The sequence below is a fragment of the Struthio camelus genome, chromosome 6 (assembly GCF_040807025.1).
Source record: "Struthio camelus isolate bStrCam1 chromosome 6, bStrCam1.hap1, whole genome shotgun sequence".
NCBI lineage: Eukaryota > Metazoa > Chordata > Aves > Struthioniformes > Struthionidae > Struthio > Struthio camelus.
The window spans coordinates 14,466,849-14,486,886 of NC_090947.1; the positions used below are offsets into that span (position 1 = coordinate 14,466,849).

At 38.9% G+C, this 20,038-nt stretch overlaps 1 protein-coding gene across 2 annotated transcripts in view; it reads right to left on the reverse strand.

Annotated features, from left to right (window-relative positions):
- Positions 1-57: 57 nt before the first annotated feature.
- Positions 58-20,038, reverse strand: part of GLS (glutaminase) — a 62,201-nt gene continuing 42,220 nt past the window's right edge. For both annotated transcript variants that reach the window (XM_068948303.1, XM_068948302.1), the window contains exons 15-18: positions 5,075-5,136; positions 4,006-4,082; positions 3,704-3,767; positions 58-3,369 (exon numbers count right to left, since the gene is read on the reverse strand). In XM_068948303.1, coding sequence (XP_068804404.1) covers positions 3,213-3,369; positions 3,704-3,767; positions 4,006-4,082; positions 5,075-5,136 — 360 coding nt within the window. In that variant the 3' untranslated portion in view covers positions 58-3,212. The remainder of the gene's footprint in view (positions 3,370-3,703; positions 3,768-4,005; positions 4,083-5,074; positions 5,137-20,038) is intronic.

The following is a 20,038-nucleotide window of genomic DNA, read 5'->3' on the forward strand; positions in this document are numbered from 1 at the left end:
AATGCTTATTTGAATTGCAATCGCATAGATTAATAAATAAAAAGCACCACCACCACCTTCTTTGTACTCCCATTTATTATGCTGTAAAAAGCAACACCATCTGGATTGTATTTCTTAAAATAAATAGCCTTCATTTTCAGAACCAGTACAGCTCAAATTTAGATTCATTCATGGGAAACTGCTAGAAATACATTCATCACTGTCTGTTCCCCACAATACAGAATCTAGAAGTCAAGATCAGCCCAATCAGTTACAATGACCAGAAGTACACTGCCAGTAAGTACAGTTAGTGATAGTCCAGCTCTGAAGCAAACAAAACAAAAAACCAAAACAAAAGCCCAAAAAACTGGTACAACACATTTTGTTCACAAAGATAGGCTAATTAATGCTAAGACTAGCACAATATTTCTGTGTACAAAGCATTAAGTTAGCTTAACCATTTTAGTTTGTGATACAGAAGCACATACATGACATTAAAACAAAGGGGTGGGGGGGAATCCTCTTTGGAGCTGAAGGAAGTCAGCATTTGAAAGGACAACCAAAAACTATGTTAAAATCTACATGTCAGTGTCATGAAAGATGAACAGCCAAACCAATGTACTGCATATATTATTAGTAACTCCATGTCTAAATAACTGCACTAAATTGGACAGTAATGCATTACATAGTGAGGCGTCTTCTCATCACGAGAAGATACTAAAACTAACCAGCAGAAATGCACTGAAGCTAACACTATGGCTAAAAGCACTCAGTATGATTCAGGAAAGCGTTAAGTTCAGGGACAGCCATGATCTTTATGTTACTCAGTTAAAATGCCTTCTTTTGTGTTTTTTTTTTTGTATTTTCTTTTTTTAATATATATATATGTGTGTGTGTATATATAATATACCTAACTTTAAAAAAAAGTCAGTTTAAGCTATGCAAATTTAATTTTCCTTAAATAAAACTAAATCAGATATTTTTCTGAGAAGTTAGAGGATAAGTTTTCATAGAAAAAAATGGAAAAAAAATCAGATTAGCATTGAGATGTAGAATACTAAACTACAGTCCATCTGAAAGACTTTACTCCTCTATATTAATTTGGATAGATCTCTTGCCAGAGAAAACAGGTTAGGATTTAGTTTAGGGTGCAGGAGAAAAAAGGCCCATGTGCTACTCAGCAGAGACCAGCCTGGCCCAGTAAGGAGCCAAAGGCCATTTCATCTCGCTCTTGATTAGAACTAAGGTGGCTGTGACACAGGACATGAAAACATTGAGTTGAAAGATACTAAGTCTTCAGAAAAATAGCTCATCTTCAGCAAAAAAGCAGCTTAAGAGCAGTAAGATTCTGGAGAAAAAGTGTTTGATAACCACGCTGGCAAGCTTGGAAATGGGATTTCAGGGCTTTAGACTTGCAGACTCTTCTAGGATACCATCATCATGAAATCGGTCGTTACTTGTGATGAGTATCAAGCACTTTTCCATTTTATTTTTCCTCCCTGTAGGAAGCAGTATGGCAAACTGACTAGAGGACTGTACAGGAACTCGAGAGGATTTACTCTCAACTATACTGACCTGTTGGGTCATGCTGGGGAAATCTCTTCTCTTTATGCCTCAGTTTCCCCATTTGCAAAAGAAGGATAATGGGGTTCAGATGATTGGTATAAAGTGCATGCACCATTCTAAAAAGAATTTAGCCATTATTTCAGGAGGATTTTGGTGCCTGAACAGAGATCTATTAATGACTTGTACATTGTGTGTTAAGATAAAAATTGCCCTATATGCAATTCTCAAGCATAAGCTCCTTTTCCATGTGCTGCATGATTCTTGCTTAAAATCTATGTCCAACAACTGGGGTGTTTTGTGAGTGTCAAACTCAAGTTTAAGTGCTCACTTTTGAGGTTTTGTACCACATCATTGGTAAAAACAATTACACATGGGATAGGGAACTGACATAACATAGTATTTCTGCAAACAACAAGTATCTGCAACTGTATTTCCCGTGACATGGCACATGCCATGCTGGCGTTAGTGGTCGCAGTTCACCACTAAAGGAATCACTGAATTATGCTCCTATTGCTGAACCGCTGCTCCTGTTTTACACCAACGTAATTCTACTGATGCAAACGTCCTGCTCCTTGGTTAATCATAGTACAAGAGAACATACCCAAAATTTGGCTTATCTCCTGCTCTGCTTATGCTTTGTTTGGCTCTATGCTCCTTAAAGCTGTTTGACTCCATCCATGTTCCTTATTACAAGCCTAAATTAAGTCAGATTTTATATATAATATTTGGTTTAGTACTTTGCCTTTCTCACACTTACATTCCCCTCACTTGCGTAACTGCCAAAAACAAAACTGCACCCAAAATGGGGTTTTTGCAGCTTGTCAAGGCTTGCTGTAGTGCAAACATACCTGTAAGGACCACAACTGCACAGAGTGGAAGCACCTGCTTTCCCCAGTCGAGGAGGAAGTACATTAGCAGCTGAACACGGAGAGAGAGGGGAGGGCAACTAGACAAAGGGATCTGAAAAAAAACATTTCAAAGGAACACTAGACACTGTTAGATGTTACAAATCGCACTCCTTCATGCCATTTGGTCAACTAAACCTTAAAACAGATTTCCTGACAAGACTCTCTAAGGACAAGCCTAGACCACTGACAACTGTCACCAATATATTCTTTTGATATTTATATTATGTAAACAAGGTTGTGTGGAAATTTATTTTATTTTTATAAAGTTAAGTGCAGATCTTTGCTTAACACACCCAGACTACATCTACATCAGCATCCTCAGCTCTTGAAAAAAACCTCACTGACGCTTAGACCTGACAGTACTCGGGCTCATCTTGGCCATACTGGAAACACAAGCTCTAGAAACAAAAATTCAGCAGGAAATTCCTGACCACAGACTAGAGTTCACACAGAACACAAAAATAAATTAAATAGTGCACAGTAAAGCCAACAACAGCTAAATATTTTTATACATCAATTATATGCAGCATGAGGTAATATTGCTCACATTATGGAGGGAGATTCTTACTTGGTTTTGTTTTTTTTGGGAGATTGGATTTGTCCTGTGCGTATAGAAACTCCTGTAACATAACACTGAAGTAACAGACTTCTGTAAAATATATACCACTATCAGATAGAAACACACACGCTCTTCATTACTTATGTATATCACAATTAAATAGGTAAGTGACTTGATTCTTAGGATCTAGCTGAGGATGATTATAGTAACCCATCTAGATTTTTATGAACTGTTCGGTTCTCCTTTCCATTGTTGGAATCTTCTGATGGCGTGTATTGGACCTGATATTCTTGAAGAATTTTAAATACATCATGGTGTCCAAAATGTAAAGCTTCATCCATAGGAGTGTTGTTCCATCTACAGGAAGGAACACAATATTTCTAAGATCAGCATGCAAGTATGGAGCTGAGAGCACCAAAAAATCTGATTCTTTACACAGTGTAACAATAATTAGGCACACAAAACAAACCAAGTTCAGTAACTATGAAAATACTTTGTCAGCTGAGCATAACCTTTTAAATAACGATAATGGTTTCACCACTTTTTATTCCATTTTCTCTGCAGACAACAACTGTTCCTTCTGCTTCAGTATATTTGCCTAATAAATTCCACTATTATTTAATACATATTTTTCCTTATGTAATCAGCTAATAGAGCATCTCTCCTTCGAGGTGGCAATACACACACCTACCTGTCTTTGGGAAAAGGATTCACTTTGCATGCTTCCAGTAAAAATTTAACAACATCCACATGTCCTGTAAGAAAAGCAGGATTATATAAATATAATGTATTTATATAAATATAAAAATATATCTCATAGGTGTGTGTATGCATGTATATATATATACACACACACACATGCACACAAATGCACGCACACAAAATTAAAAAAACACAATAAAGTTACATAGAGAGAGCAGAGATGCTTTAAAGATAACTGGCCAAATTCCATTAATTTGGAATTATATCAAATGATACAGGAGGAGACAGTACCTTCCGCAGCTGCTACATGCAGGGCTGTTCGTGAATCATAATCTCTTTGTTCCATATCCATTCCTGATAGAGCAAATCTAAAAAAATCATTACAGAAAAGTTTTGTAGAATTACAAAAAGAATTAGAAAACCAGCATGAAACAATATCACTCTGCTAAAATGGTGACACATCTGCTGCAAAAGGACAAATGGTATGAAAAGCACATCATGTCTTCAGTTATAATGAAAAGGGCTCTTGCTGCTTTAGCTTTAAAAATAAAGTAGGCAAAGCAGATTTCATGTCAGCTGAGGCAACCCAGAGAACGCTCCCAAGTCTGAGAATCCTGCACAGCTTAAAAGGTACTGGAACAGCTTTTTTGTCTTACTATATTGCTCAGGGATAACAGAGATAAACTATATACATTTTCCCCCTCCCATTAACTATATTCATATGTATTCTAGTCAAATTAATATCTTCATTTAGTCTATTACTACTATTGATTTAAACATTGCCAGATTCTCCTTGAGATGTAGAATTCAAAACTAAATTTCCTAATGTCTCCAACAACAATATACATTTTCCAACCTGATTTCTTCTGGCAGTTGCAGATTTGAATCAAAAAGCAGGCTAGAATTCAGCTAGAATTCTCTGCCAGCACTATAAAAAGAACTGGTAAGGAAAGTTAATTCAATAGGATACAAGGAAATGGAAACAAAAGCAAAAGGATTATAGCAAAGTACTGGAAAACAGTACAACTTTTTGTTGCTTGTGTTTTGTCCGTCTGTTTGCTTTTTAATATCCTTCTAGCTCTCTCTCTACTTGTGCAAAGGTATGATTTTTCGGACCTTTTTAAAATGCATTTTACCTGACTCCTTGTTTGGCTGAATGCAATTCAATTATTGCTTGCAATTAAAACAATGAAAATGCAATAGCTAAAAGAAGTTAAAAGCTTGTTAGCAGAACATATTTCCTCCCTACTGCAGCTCTGATTTTCCTCAGATGGACATAAGTATATATTCATAAGTAAGCGACAAGAGCAGATACAAAACAAGTGGCTTTCCTATCCCCAACCCCACCACGCTCTTTTACCTCCGGAGTGCAGACACATCCCCCGTATAGGCAGCAAACAGCAGATTTATCACAGATTTCACCTATGAAGAGAGATGAAGTCCAGCTTACTGAGTTTCTTTACTCAAAGAGAAAGCAAACAAAACCCCCCAAAAGCCCAGCAGGGTCAGCTGGTCAGTACACCTGGCAGTTTTCTCCTCTTTCCTGGCTGCATTTTGCAGTACAGTGTAAAAACACTGTAAGAATTCGTCCCAGTTTGCTTTGTTAAAAGTACTTTTAATGTCCATCTTTCCAAGGCAGAAGTCATAAAGGACAGCAGAAGAACTGCAATATGTGCATTCGTATCCTTTGTGGTAAAATGCAAGAGCCTTGTTGTGTGGACAAATTGTGTTTTTATCTTTAATTGCTCAGTGATACCAAGTGTTGAATTACAAAGACTGCAACACTTTTCCAGAATGAGTTTTTGTTTCTGGTTGTGAGTTGGGCAAAGTAAGGTTTTTACAGAGCAGACTCCTATTGCTAAGAGCAATCTATGTTAGCAGAAGAGAGGAAATAATACTGGTTTTGCATTAAATCACAGGTTTTCCTAGCATACATCTAATATAGAGGCTTTCTACAAAAAAACAATTTTAAGTAATTTTGTCACATAATGAACAACTACAAGAAAAGCAAGGTTTGTAGGCAGAGGAAGATGGCATCTTTTTAGATCAAATAACATGGGTAAACTCTCAGGCAAAGACTACTTTCTTTTCTCAGCTACATTAACAACTCTAATAAAAGAAAAATGATACTTCTAGCTACAAACCTTGTCCTACCTACATTTTTAACACATCATGGCTACAATAACTCTGCAAGTTTTAACAACAGCTAAAAACAGCAAGAGAGATGGTTAAGCGTACCACATCAGTTTGTTTCATAAACACACGTGGCCAGTTCCAGGTACCATAGCAGAGTACTTTTTCAATAGACTTTTCTGTTGCTGCTTTGCTTTGCAAGCGCAGCCCACCAAGTTCTACTGCTGCCAGCTAAATGCTAGGTTTAGCCCAGAATGCCAGTGACAGAGAAAGGAGAAAACCAGCACTGTATCGATCTTCTACAACCAGGAAAAGGGTCACCACTGTGCAAGTGCACAGATTCCTTCCATCGATTCCTGCAGAAACACTGGCATGTTCACAGGGCCACAGACAGCAAACAGCTGGGCCTCCTATAAACCAAAGGAGTGCAACTGCTTATTTATTACATCTCAAGTACGCACTGAAGCAGAAAGAGACTCAGGCACAAAGACCAGAATGAAAACACAGGGGGAAAAACCAGACATTTTCCTTACTCCAGCCAACCACAAACTCCTGCAGTTCCTTTTCTCTCTGCAGTATGAGATTCATTAGACTGAAGAGACTATCTGTTCCTTTACCTGCCTCTACTAACACCAACACAAACTATGCTCCGACCACAAGCAAAAGCTGGCATAGGATTTATATGGTAGGCTACAGCTTTCCTGGATACTGGGCTGCTTGCTGACTGTATTCAAATGTAAGCACTAAAAGGGAATTTAGTTTAGCTATCTTGAAATTTCATCAGGATGATTCAAGAGTTCTCCTTGCCCAGAGAGGAGTGAGCATTATTCTCCTTTGCTGTCCCCTGCAGGCATACCAGGTTAGTTACATTTAGAAATTTAAGAATAGGCTCGATCCTGCAGGTGCTGAGTACTCTTCATTTTATTGAACCAGGAGGAATAGAGGGCATTCTGTCCTCAGTTACACCATACTAGAGGTTAACTGATCATTTTGACTGGGCTTTATGTTTGAGATAGGCAAATATGCATCAAAAAGATTCCTTCCTTACCAAAAATAATTTTCCAAGTGCAGCTGCGGCAAAGAATTACTCTGGATTCAGCTAAACATATTTTGCTAAAAAGACTTTTTAATTTTCTGTGTCTACGTGAACAAAAGGTAACTTCGAAACTCCTTCAACTTCCTTCTTAGGAGTCCAAGGGCTAAACTTAGGCCATGGTACTCAGCAATCTTGGAGAAGGTAAAACTCCTCCTTTCTTAAGATAAATACTGTAAAATCCAAGGTCACATACTATAAAAATCAACTTTTTGACTGATCAAAAGAACAAAAAGAAATACAAGTGCAGACAAAAATACCTCCGCTTGTTTAGTTCAGAGAAATAAAATTTGAGAGGAAATATGACTGCTGTCTATACAACAGTAAAGGTAATGGGATACAGAAGCAGGAGAAAAAAATTCTCCAATTATGGCAGAAGAATTATCAAGAACTGACCAGCTTTTTTAAAAGACAGATTGCAGCCATCATAGTTGAAACAAATCCCTTAACTGGGCTACTTCCCCCATCCATTTCAAATGATACTAGCAATTTTATGGAGAAATTAGTTTGGATTTGCCAGCAACACAACACATGACGCTGCAACTTCCCCCCCACTCTATCAGCAGCGTAGTGCAGATCAAAAAAAATTAATGGATTTTATAAGGTATCACATTAAATTGCTCAAAAGGCAGTAGTAAACAACAGCATCAGCAATAAAATTCAAACATGTAAAATACTCCAAATACCAAAATCACCTTGAATTCAAAGTAAGACTACAGAGTTTCCATGAGCATCTTCTGGAGTATCACTTAATTTTAAAGATATTAATCCAAATAGTATATATGAAATCACCATGTAAGGGGTTATCATTTAGAGTGAACAGGAGTTATTATGTGAAAAGAACTTGCAGAGAGAAGCTCTGTATTTGCATAAGGTTTCCCTTCACCTGTCAAAATCAAGAGCAAAGCACAGTCAAGACTTAAAGATGTAAGTCAAAATTTCCTACCCCCAAAACTCAGCTTCCTAAGCTAAAATAGCTTTTTCTACTGTACAGAATTCCATAGTTATGAAGATTGAGAGAGAGAGAGAGAGAGAGAGAGAGAGAGAGAGAGAGAGAGAGAGAGAGAGAGAGAGAGAGACTTTTCTATATAGGTATTGGATCAAATCAGAATCCCAAGAGACCAGAAGCCTTATTTTTGTTTTATACTAACTGCTACCAAAGTTTCAGATAAAACACTGGGGCAAAAAAAGAAAACAAGATGATGGGGGGGGTGGGGGGGGAACAAAGCCACCACCACCAAAATTCACCCACACCAATTGAGGAAACAACCACAAATCAAATGCAGAAAAAGCGAGAAGGGCCACAAATTCAGAACTGGAAGTTACAAAGCATTAGAGAGGTTCTTACTCTAATACTTTCATATTGCACTTATTTTAAATATCTTGTAAAAGCTTGATCATGCTACAGATTTGAAACAAATCTCCTTCAAATCCCAAACAAACTGCATATAAAGGAAACCATGGCAAAACCCACAGGCTGTTTCCCTATTTCAGGAGTGCAGTCCCTATGGAAAACAAGTACATTGCTGTCCCTGATTCTTTTTAATGCTTATATTCTCAAAGTACTTTGGTAGACAGGATAGCAAGTATACTTTTTAGACTTTCTCCATGTATGTAAGAAAAATCTAACCAAAAAAACTTAGTTTCAATGCTGATACACTGATGTTACTTATGACAAGCAAAAATTCAACACATCTAATTATCTGAAAGATCTGGCTGGCACGTGGGAACTGCACTAGATGGAATATTAGTAACAAAATAGTTTTCCCTGGCCTAGCTGAGCTGCATACTCAAATCCAGTCCACGTGAGAAGACTTACATAAACAGTCTTAGTCTCAGGATGGTTAATAAACAATCCCCAGACACAGATTTACCAATGAAGTTTCATGCCTCCCATACGTCAACAGATTTCTTCAAAGCAAGACGTGGAAGTCCTGCGCAGTACAGAATCTGACAGTATTTCCTTGCTCCTGAAGAACAAGAGGCTGAAGCAATTTAGTCTGTCCTCCAAAAGCTCTCATCACATCGGGCCTGCTTTCAGTGCTGTAGTCCAATCCTCTAAAACCATTTGTTTTTACAGTATCTTGAATAGGTCTGGATTTTTAATCAAGTATCACGTAATCTCAAAGATTTTAGTGAAGTTGGCCAAGAAGTAAAAAAGGTAACGTAATTGTTGTAATGATGTCTGGAATAGAAAAAGTATCTGAGGCTTTCAGGGATGACAGGTCATCTTTTCAGAGAGTAAATTGGATCTGTGTTTCATAATAAGTAAATAAATAAAATGCTTCTATAGAAGATTGAAACAGGAACCATGTATCATCTCTTGATACAAACAGGCTTAAAAGTGGGTTTTTTTTTCCCCATGTACAAGAACAATATGCGTATCACCGCCTAGCTCCTCTTCAATGCTTCTCAATAGATCTCTCCAAATGCTTTACAGAAAGCAAGTTACTATCATTATCTGCTCTTTAAGATGAAAAACTGAGGCCCAGAGATGAAAATCAACTGCTCCAGGTGTTGGAGTCAGCACAGAGTGACCTGATGTTTTCTGCCCATGAGCTCACATGCTTGATGGCTCTCAAAACCCAGACGTCCCTCTCACAGCCACTGTTCAAGTGTCACGTCAGCGCAGAAGCTCTAGAAAGTTATGGATTGATATTACACACCGCCTTGGCCTGGGTCACTGAGTTAATTACAACTGGGCTACAGAATTGCTGGGTGTGGAAGGCACTTTATTTAATTAAAAGTTTTTCTATACTATTGTCACTTAGCTTAAATGTTACATTGGTACATTTGCCCAAGGTGGCTCCAGTAATTTTTAGCAACGCAGCTGCAGCAGTGAACTCAGTTACAGAAAACAGGCCAAGAGCCAGCCAGCTCCAGGACTCTGCCCAGGCCAGATGCTGTACACCTCTGCGCTGGTCCATGGCAGCGCTGGTGCGTTTGCTTTGCACCGACGATCACCGCAGCAAGCCCAGCGGCGCCTTCCCAGCCTCTGCGCTGTACTCCACCTGAGCCAAACAGCTGGCACCCAAGGAAGAGAAAATCCTTTTCAAAAAATTAATTTAGCTCAAAGCTGGATTAATTCCACGAGATGCTCTTAACAGAAAGGGTCACTGAACCTGGATTTTAATTTACTACTGTGTCCTGCTCTCTGAGAGTTCCTCCCACCCCCAAATCACTTTGAAAACATTACAGACTGAAAAATATTACTTCTGACTTTGGTATTTTTCCAGGTGGTTGAGGAATACTGTCAAGCACAATAGTTTAAAATGGTGCTGCTAAAGGTAATACAAACAAGAATAAACAAACAAAAAAAACCCTAACCTTTCTGAAGTCCTTCACATGATATTTATAAACAATCTCACAGCTTAAACTTTGAAAAAGATGTTCAGAATATTGGAAAAAAAGGTTTTTTTGAATTCATATTGTTTCTCAAAACCTTCACCATGCCTGAATTCTAACATGCACCATATCTAGGGTACTGGTAGGAAACTTTCAAATACAACCAGGCAGGGAAATATAGTAGAGCTAGTTGAGAAACAGGGCCAACAATCTTTTATATCACCCCTCATTTCTGAGCTTCAAAAAAGGGAAGCAAGACCCTTCATAGCCGTTTGGAAGGAAAAACGAAGCCACAATTCAGTGGTCTCTGTCTTCTAAAAACTCATTTCCTGCTGACAGTGCTGTGTCAGGAACACAGTTTGGGGACTGACTTCGGGCATGCTGGAGGGAACCCCACCCTCACGGCCAACTTGCCTGGAAAGCAACTTTTTAAACCTTCCTCTGAGGAGCAGAGACTTGGAGATAAATGACGATACAACTTTCAAGCTGTTGCAGCTCAGGACTGGCCTAATTACAAGTAACTGCCACGCTGAGTCGAGTTCCCAAAGACACTGGAATCTCGGCGGGTCCCAGATAAAAATAAAGACTCCTAGCGTTTGATGCAACAAGAGCCCGGTCACCTGCCCCCCGAACGCTCTCAGCTGTAGGCGAGTTGCACGGAAATGGGACTCGGATCCTGTAGCAGGGAGCTTATGGCAGCTCTTCCCCAGTGCAGAACACCCTAGGGAACTAGGGCGACCTGTCCCGACAGCGCTGACGTATAGCTTTCCAGCTGCGGTCCCGACGTCTCAGCTGTTGTCCCTTGGCACCGCCACCGCTACCTGACGATGACGTCGCCCTGCAGCGCAATTTTCCTCCCTGTTCATATGGGAGTCTGACAAATTATGATCGTTTCCAGCCTGCAGATCATGCCAACGTGTTGCTACAACCAGGTGAAAAATGACAGCGCAACATGTCCGTAACTTCTCCTGTCCAGCCCGAGCTCTCTCCTCTGCCGCTGGCGAGCCGTCCCTGTGTGGCAGCTACGCCGCGCTGACACAGCGGCACACGCGCAGCCGCAGTCCTAGCCCAGCGCCCTGCCTGGCTGCGCTGCTCTGGGCCCGCCGGACTGCTGCAGCCGCTGTGGCACTTGCTGAGCTTTCGCACCTACTGTTAACGGCATATCGCATTACTATCCCAGCTCAGAGCTGGATTAACTCCGAAATTCAAAAAATAGGTTTTAAGCCATCTAAAGCAAGAATTTATATAGTGAACAAGGGTTGATGTTTCACACTGGGAAGAGACGACTACTCTAAAGCCTGCCTACTCCTCTGACCTTTGCAAATGACCAAGTACTGATAACCAACACAGAAGCAAAGAGAGTTTACATTAGCCAAGAGGGACTGCACAAAGTAATAACAACCCCAAAAATCAACAGAAGTTTAATCAACAGGAATACCGTTCTAATACTTCTCCTAAAGCTGGTCCCACGAGGCAGGCCATCTGAACGTGTAGCAGAACACACATTCCTGCATTCCTGAAGAGTTTCAGGATTTTAAAAAACTCATTTTAACCAAAGAAAAAAATTCCTCAATCCTAAGATATGCCAAGGTAAGCTCTGAAACAGCTGTGATGACCTATAAATAGAAAAAGTAAAGCTGGAGCAAAAATTAAAAAAATTTAGTTACTGAGATTTTACAACATTAAACTTGTAATTCAACCATGCCTAAGCATAGCCTACAGGCGAATTTTTCCCTGCGTGTGAGGTTTCTGAATCAAATTCTGAACAGCTCAGTAATTAGTTTTGAGGCTTCAACGTAGAAATTCAACATGTAATACAAATAGTCACAGAAAGAGAAATAAACGAGAGATGCTATCGCAGAGCAGCATGCACGTGTTGGTACATTCAGTCTTAGACACTAGACAGGACTGCTTCTTTTAAAAACCAACCATGTTTGCAAACATTTACAATTACTTTACAGTACATTGGAATCCATTCTCCAGTGTCCACTGGAAAGGCCAGTGTGGGAAAAATCACTATTTAAGTTTACAAAAGATAGCCACATTTTTTTCTTAAAAATATCATGTTTCAATATGAAGTTTTTTGCAGGGAGAGACATTTCAATCAAAAGATGGTATCATTGCTCCTGAGCTTATGCATTGTTTCCTCTGAAATAACGTAAAGTTATTACCTAAAGGTAAGCAAAAAAATGTTTAAAAGTAAAATGAAGACTGAACTGTAAACAAAAATCGCCCTGCAGGTGGGTTTTTCAAAAATCACTTCAGTATTACTCTGTCCCCCCACTGCCATTTCTTATCGCTTCCACAACTGCTAATTTTTCAGTTATTGCACAACAGATCTCTCTAAAAGCCAGTACATTTAAAGAATAGAGACTGATATTTAGATGACCAGACTGTCAGTGCTGGAAAAGTGCATGTTTGTAACGCCTTGCACGTAGAGATCTCAAAGCATGGCTAAGCGTTAATTTACAGCTGACATAACGAACAATAGTAATGTTAAATTACACAGTTACAGTACAAGCAGCCTGCCTGCAGACAAAATCCAACTTAGAGTTTTTTGGGGTTGGGAGGACTCCGGAGTGTGGTCCAACCTCCCGCTCAACTGAGGGCCAGCTCTGAAGCTGTATGGTAAAAACAGAGAGACAAAAATTTTCCAGCCCAGTTCTGAGTATTTCTAAGGACAGCTATTCCACGAAGTCACTTTGTGCAATCCTAATGTAAACCACAAGAACTAGCTTAATCTACAAAAAGCTAATTGTTACATAAGAAAGAATTTCTCAGAATAGCTTTCTGAAGCGTGCAAAAATAAGTGTCTATTTTTCCTTGAGTAAGAACAACCAACAGAGCACAACTACCTCTACACCAGTGCAATGCCAACTGCTGTTGCAACGGAGCTTTTCGCCCTCAAATTAACTGAATACATGTCTCAAAGACTAGAATTCCTTGGGAAAGTCCCTGCCCCTATTACACTACAAACAATTACAGGACATGTGAATGAACTAATACAATTAATCACATAGGGAAATATTTGAAAATGCGGCCAAGGTTAGCTGTTCCATAAAACTTCTTCCTCTTCAGAATTTTTCCTTTTTTTTTAAACCAATTCTCCACATTACTGATCCCAGTTTCCTGATATAATTTGAAAAAGTGCAAAAGAAAGACTAAGTATTTGTAGATGCTGTGGCATCTACTGTATTTTGAAAAAATTTACACAGGAAACACCACTGTCAACGTCTGTCTAACCCATTTTCTAATGCACCAACTACAATTTCTTTGCCTCTAGGTGGTGCAAGCTCTTCTTTGGCGCATGTGTCAAAGCATGACATCCAGCTCCACTAGCTTTACAAGCTGTGGGAGCAGCATTTATTTTTGGAGTCAGAGCTGCAACACTAACTTTCAAAGCTGCTACCACGGAGTTTATTTTTGGAGCCTCAGTGGTGGAATTAACTCGCAATGCTGCTTGCATAGCAATTCTTCGCATACCTTGTGCTCTTGGTAGAAAACCAGTAGACTCATAAAACATTTATTTATTCGTCAGTAACTGCCTTACAGTTTTAACAGTCATGTTCAAACATGATTTGTGTATACACTGAAAATATCTACTCCCATGACACTGAGTTGTCTAGACTGCAGCCAAACAAAATAGAATGGCTGGGAAAATACAATGGCTGTATTTTCACAGATACACACCTGAAGTAGCTTTAAACACCTGTACTAGTATAGCTGCAAAAACCTCAGGTAAATTTAGCAGTCTGGTTATTTACCCAGGTTCACAAATCACCTTTCAGTCCTCACTGAGCTAATACACGCTAACAGCTTTCAATCTGAAATTACTTTGCTGAGCAGCAGTCACGTCCACGGCCACAACCCAGACCTGTTTGCGTGCTCTGCAGCCTGCGTACGGATTCTCCCTGCATCGGCACCGTTTCTACCTCATTACACAGACACACAAGGAACACACCATTTCAGGCAATATAACTGTCTTTTCAGGAATTTATATTTCATTAGAAACTACAACACTTTGCTGGACAATTTGATAAATCAAATATACCTTCTTTTTAAACCTTTAAATCATTGATCTAACTACCAGTCAGGATGGCAATAGTCAGCGACTGCTCTCTAGCAGCGGCTAAATATGCTATGAGAAATGAACCTCAAATCAGCTGGGAGTCAGCAAGTAACCACACCACAGAATCAGAGCACGAGGCCCGAAGGGTTAGGGCTGCCACAGCTGCCTCTCGCACCTCAACGTGAGACAGCATTTAGGCAAGAGACAGCAGGAAGGTGGGAAAACGCATGAGACAGATTTTACTGCTTGCTAGCAAGTAAATCAACTCAGCATGAAAGAAAAATTTAGGCAAACCTAAGGATTTTTTTTTGAAATTGTATATCAAGTTGGTCAAAATCATAGTAAGCTTTCAAATGTTTTTTTAATGGAAAATCCACTTTTGAGATTACTGTTTCAAATCAAAACTCATTCTTCTAGAATAAAATTGACAATTCATTTTCTTCCAATTTCTACATTTTTAAAGTAAAGGGTAGGTACTGAGAAAATGCTTTATGGTCCTAAAACCGTCTTTTTTAAAGTCTGAAAACAGAGTGAAGAGTTTTGACTAGATTCAATTCAGACATAGTAGCAGTGAGATATAAACGAGCTTGCACTGATAGCTCAGTTTCAGTAGCTGTCACTGTAGCTGTGCACCTCAATGAATATAGAAAATATCTAATCACACTAAACATACACAGAGCAGATTTCTCTGGACACAAGAAAATCAAACAAGCAAACCGTAAACCTCTCCCTTCAACCCAAGAAAACCTATTTCCTTTACTCAAAAATGTACAGGTTAAAGTCACAAAAGAAAAGGGGTGGTCTTCTTGGAGGTGAAGTCTGATAAGAATTAGTTTCCCTCTTTTCCTACCTGCTGATCTATTAGCATTGAATGGATTTGTTGCATTCACATTTCCTTCAGTTTCAAACCTTTCAGATAGTACTTTAGTTTTTTTTTTTAACCTAGTTTTTGTAGTACTTGAATTTGCAAGTACAACCTGAATTTGTAAATCAGAATATATACTGTATTTTACAGTAAATTGATTTTCTTTGCCCATCTCTACCTGACATCCTTCTTTCATCAGAATACTTTAAAATAACGCAGGAAACAGAAAACAAGTATGCAGGAAACAGTAATTGTGAGCAGGAGGTACCATCTCTCCTAATCACATCTAGCACTATAAGAGACAGACTAAAGCAGAATTCCCCTCTTCCTGTATCAACTCTTGCTCATAAGACAACCATGAAGTAGACCCACAGTTTGGGAAAGAGTCTGTCTCAGTAGTAGTCCTCCAACCACCTTATCTCTGCTATCTGTGAAAAGGCTGACTCATCTAAATACTGGCAGCAGGGAAGGCAGCAGAAGCAGCACTACAAGGTTTCAAAACCACCACCACAAAAAACCTAGTCCGCACAGAAAAAAAAAAAAAAAAAAACACACAAGAGTCATGGACAGGACTAAGCTCAGTTCTACTACTAACTCAACCACTGCATGCTCTGAGATGATTAAATTCCATTCTCTAATCTTTAAACAAAAAACTAAGATCTAACATCTTTTAAATGCAATTTTAAATACTAAACCTATTTTCAATATTCTGTGCCAATCCAAAACTAATACAGTCTATTTCATACTATGTTTGGCTTAGCTCATGTGCCTGAAAGTCAGTAACAATGACTATTACTGAACTGTCCTTGAAGATGATGAAGTTACTGAAGCAGAGAGCTGATTTCATGAGAATGAATACCCTGAATTTGCAGTGGCTTACTGACACTTTTTCTGGCTATTGATTAATTCTAAAGCATTAGCAAGCTGACTGTGTTGAAACTGCAAATAGTCTATTTAATTAAATGGAATAAAGACTTAAATAATCAAAGTATTTACTAAATTAAAATGAAACATCTACTTACCTCCAATAACTGAGATTCTTTCAGAGAGACCATGCCCATCTACTCCACTCCAGAGATGGAGAAAACGCATAGGGTGAGAGCTCAGACCATTTTGGCCAGCAGTGCTCCTTGACTACCACATCCTCCCCACTGCCTCCCACAACCGAGGCAGATGAATCAAATCACCCAGTGCCCCTATAGTCCTTCAGCAATACAGACTCCAGATCTTGAACTCCAGAATGGGAGAGTGGGTCACATGAATAAAAATTTAGTTGAATCCTTGTGTACAACAAAAACGCTGAAGGCATTTAAATTCTTTTTAATCTAGAAAAGATTAAGTAATATCACAAGAATGTCCAGGCTATATGGGATAGTTCCTCCTTTCTTGTACTGTCATTAGGGAGAGGGGGTGTTTAGTTTGACAACAGCGGAAGTTTGGGGAAAGGGGGTCATGAATGATAGGCTGTGTCCTTCCCCTTCTAGCAGATACAACTACTGTTAAGGAAGATTGCTTGAAGGGATACATAGAAAAAAAAGAACATGCAACTAGGAGCTCAAAAGACAGACTCATCAATTACGTTAGTATTAGGTTAAGATCACAGGAAAAAAAATTATCTAGTGGGAGGAAAATTCCTGTACAAAGGCCTTAAGGTTTCTATATACGTGACCATGGTACAGAAGATTAAAAACAGATATAAGGATGAACACAGCCAATATCGCTGTGACACAGATTCCCCTGAACAACTCACAGATGATCCTAAGTTTTTCCAACACTTACAGGAAGTCTTGAACCACTAATGCTGAAGCTTCATCAGGATTTAAATGTTCATGCAAAGACAGCTAGCCAGCTTCCTTCCCTGTGCACACACACGCTTGGGCAAATAAACAAGTCTGATAGAAGAGCAACTAATCTCAAATGTTACTCAGTAGTAACTAGGCATAAAGCAAAGCGCACAGCATCTGCAACTAGAAACTCTGTTTTGGGGAAAATTATGTTGATTTCAAAAGGTAAGAATACGGAAAAAAGGAGAGGGACTTGAGTACCAAAACTGCCTTCATTAGGCTAATACCAGTATGATCAGCATTCAGTTTTGCCTATTCTTTCTGATTTCTTCCAATATCAATGAATTGATACACTTTTTACTTTTGGAGGCAACAGAATTAAGGAAACTACTGATAAGACTCTCAGCATCTGAAACAAAGTAATGCAATTCTCATTGCATTCACTGGACACAAGGCCTAAAGTCGGTTGATTTCCCATACTAACAGGGGATTCAAAAAACCTTCATAAACTGCTTGCTGTCAAGATTCATGGGAAGTTTTTGAAGACCTAATTAGCAAGAATTAATCAAACTAACTATAATTGAAAAAAAAAAAAATTCCAGACTTGTGACCTCCTGACAAGAAAGAATAATAGAAAATCTGACCTCCCTCCTGTCCTGGTGACAAAAGATATCACTGTTGTGTTGTTCACCATAAGTGACATCATAAAGGTACACTAGGCAGACAGTTCTCCTTGGGTGTAAAGGCTTTCACCCTTCCAGTCAGCAGATGAAGGTGAGGCAAATTTTCAATGTGTGTTTGCCATCCGTATTTTGGGTAGAAACACTTGAATCTTGCTGCCATGTTCAAAGCAGCGAAGTAATGTGGAGAGAAATGCCTCTCTTAGAGGCTTAAGCTTCCCCTGCTGTCACAACAGCTTTTCAGCATTGCTTTGTAAGCAGTGATGTTCTGCCAGTAAATTATGACGACTGGAAATTCCAAAGTTTTCAAAATGGTAGAATAATTGTTGCAGAAACCTATGGCAGGAATCTTAGACTCATTTCATGATATGGATTTCTGTAGTCCTTTCATAGATTAACCACCACAAATGCTTCTACAACTAAAAGCATACAAAACATACAAAAATCTTAACAAGGGGAAGAGAATAAATACTGACTAGTTGACTCTCTGGATATAGGAGAAAAACAAGAGCCTTTGAAGTTGTGGATACCGACCTTACTAACACTGCAAGCTTAGGGACTAAAGGACTGGGATCAGCGATAATCAAATGAATAAAGCAGAATGCTGATTGATGCTTCAGTGAGGTATTAAACAGACGGGACGAAAGAACGTCTGCCTTTTCAAGGACCTACTGGCTATGATAGAAATCTGCACAACTGAGCAGAGCAACACTCCTGCTTTCCTGGCTGCAGATACTTCACAGTTTATGGACAACGGTTTACTCAAACTACAAGACTCATAGCTGTAAATTATTTCATGAATATACAAGGATGTCCTCAATGAGATTTACCTAAACTTTACTGACTACCCCTTACAGGCTGAAATCAGAAGAGGTGAAGTCTTAGCAGGATTTGCACTCTACTCTTTGGGGAAGGTTGTTTCTAGAAGCTCGTCCCTGATAGTTTAGAAACCTCCTTCTGACTTCCAGTCTATTTAGTCACTGCCTGTTTTTCTTGCGTCAGGACTATCTATTAGCTTAAACAGATCTTCTGTATCCATAATTTTATCCCCTAAACCCTCAGAACAATCTTATGCCCCATCAACCTTTAGTATATTAGGCAAAACATACCAAGCTTTCTTAGCCTCCTCTCATAAGACTGGTTCCTCCATTTCCTCAATCACACTTCTTAATCCTTTTCTACACCTGTTCTAGTGTGGGTATTTTTTAAGGCACATATAATCAGAACAGTTCATTCTCAGACTGAGATTACATTTTAATTAGCTGTATTTAATCTTGTCAAACCTATAATTTTTTAAAGAAAAGTCATTTTAGAAAGAGTGTATAAAAATAGAAACGTACTTATCATACAGAGACCTAAAGATACACATATAACCAAACCCAGGTCTACAAATGCAAAAAAAAAAAAAAAAAAAAAAAAAAAAAAAAAGAGTAATCCCTGACCAAATAATAACGTTGTCTTCCTCAAGGAAAAAGTGTGACTAGTGAATCACATCCACAGGAAGCAAGCAAGATTATCTCTTCCTATCGCTCAACTCTATGTTTAGTTCATTGTTTCGTTAATAAGAGGTCCTAAAAGTAACACACTTTCCCTCAGCAAACAGCCCATATATTTTAACAGAGAATGAAGGGGCTACTCTGTTTTTAAAGTCTTGCAAAATTTTTACTTTCAGTGATGTCTTTAAAAACATCAGAATTCAGTAGGAAAATATAGCAGGAGGTAAAGTGTTAGTAACTGCCAACCAAAGGCTATTTTCACTCAGGCTGCTCCTAGGATTCCCCAACAGGACGACAGATTTCCACATGATGGTAAGCTACCTCATCACATGCACTGTGGAAGGACAGAAGTCACTGTCACAAGCTGCAAGAAGCGAAAATTCTACCTGGATGTTAGGAAAAATTTTGGTAAAACATCAGAACAGGTTACCCAGAGAGGTTATGGCATCTCCATCTGTGGAGATTTAACATGTGTCTGGCAGAGTCACTGAGCAACACGATCCAACTTTGGGGTCAGAACCTGCTTTGAGCAGGAAGTTGGACAAGCGGACTTCAATTTCTCCACAAGCCTACGCTGTCACTTGGTTGCTTACAGGCACTAGAACCTCCTGCACTTCATACAAATGTGTTATGACTATGGTACCCAGCAAAGTAAAACTGTCCCAATTTAAGAAAATATACTGTATAAAAATAAATTTCCATTTTATGTCAGTACACAAAGTTTTGCAAAACACAAATACTTTGAATTCTGAATACCAACTGTTCAGCAACTCAAGAGAAAACTCTGCTTAACAATTGCACTTAGCTATTAAAGGATCTTCCAAAGAAATTCAGTTTTGAAAGTAACAGATAGCTGTTA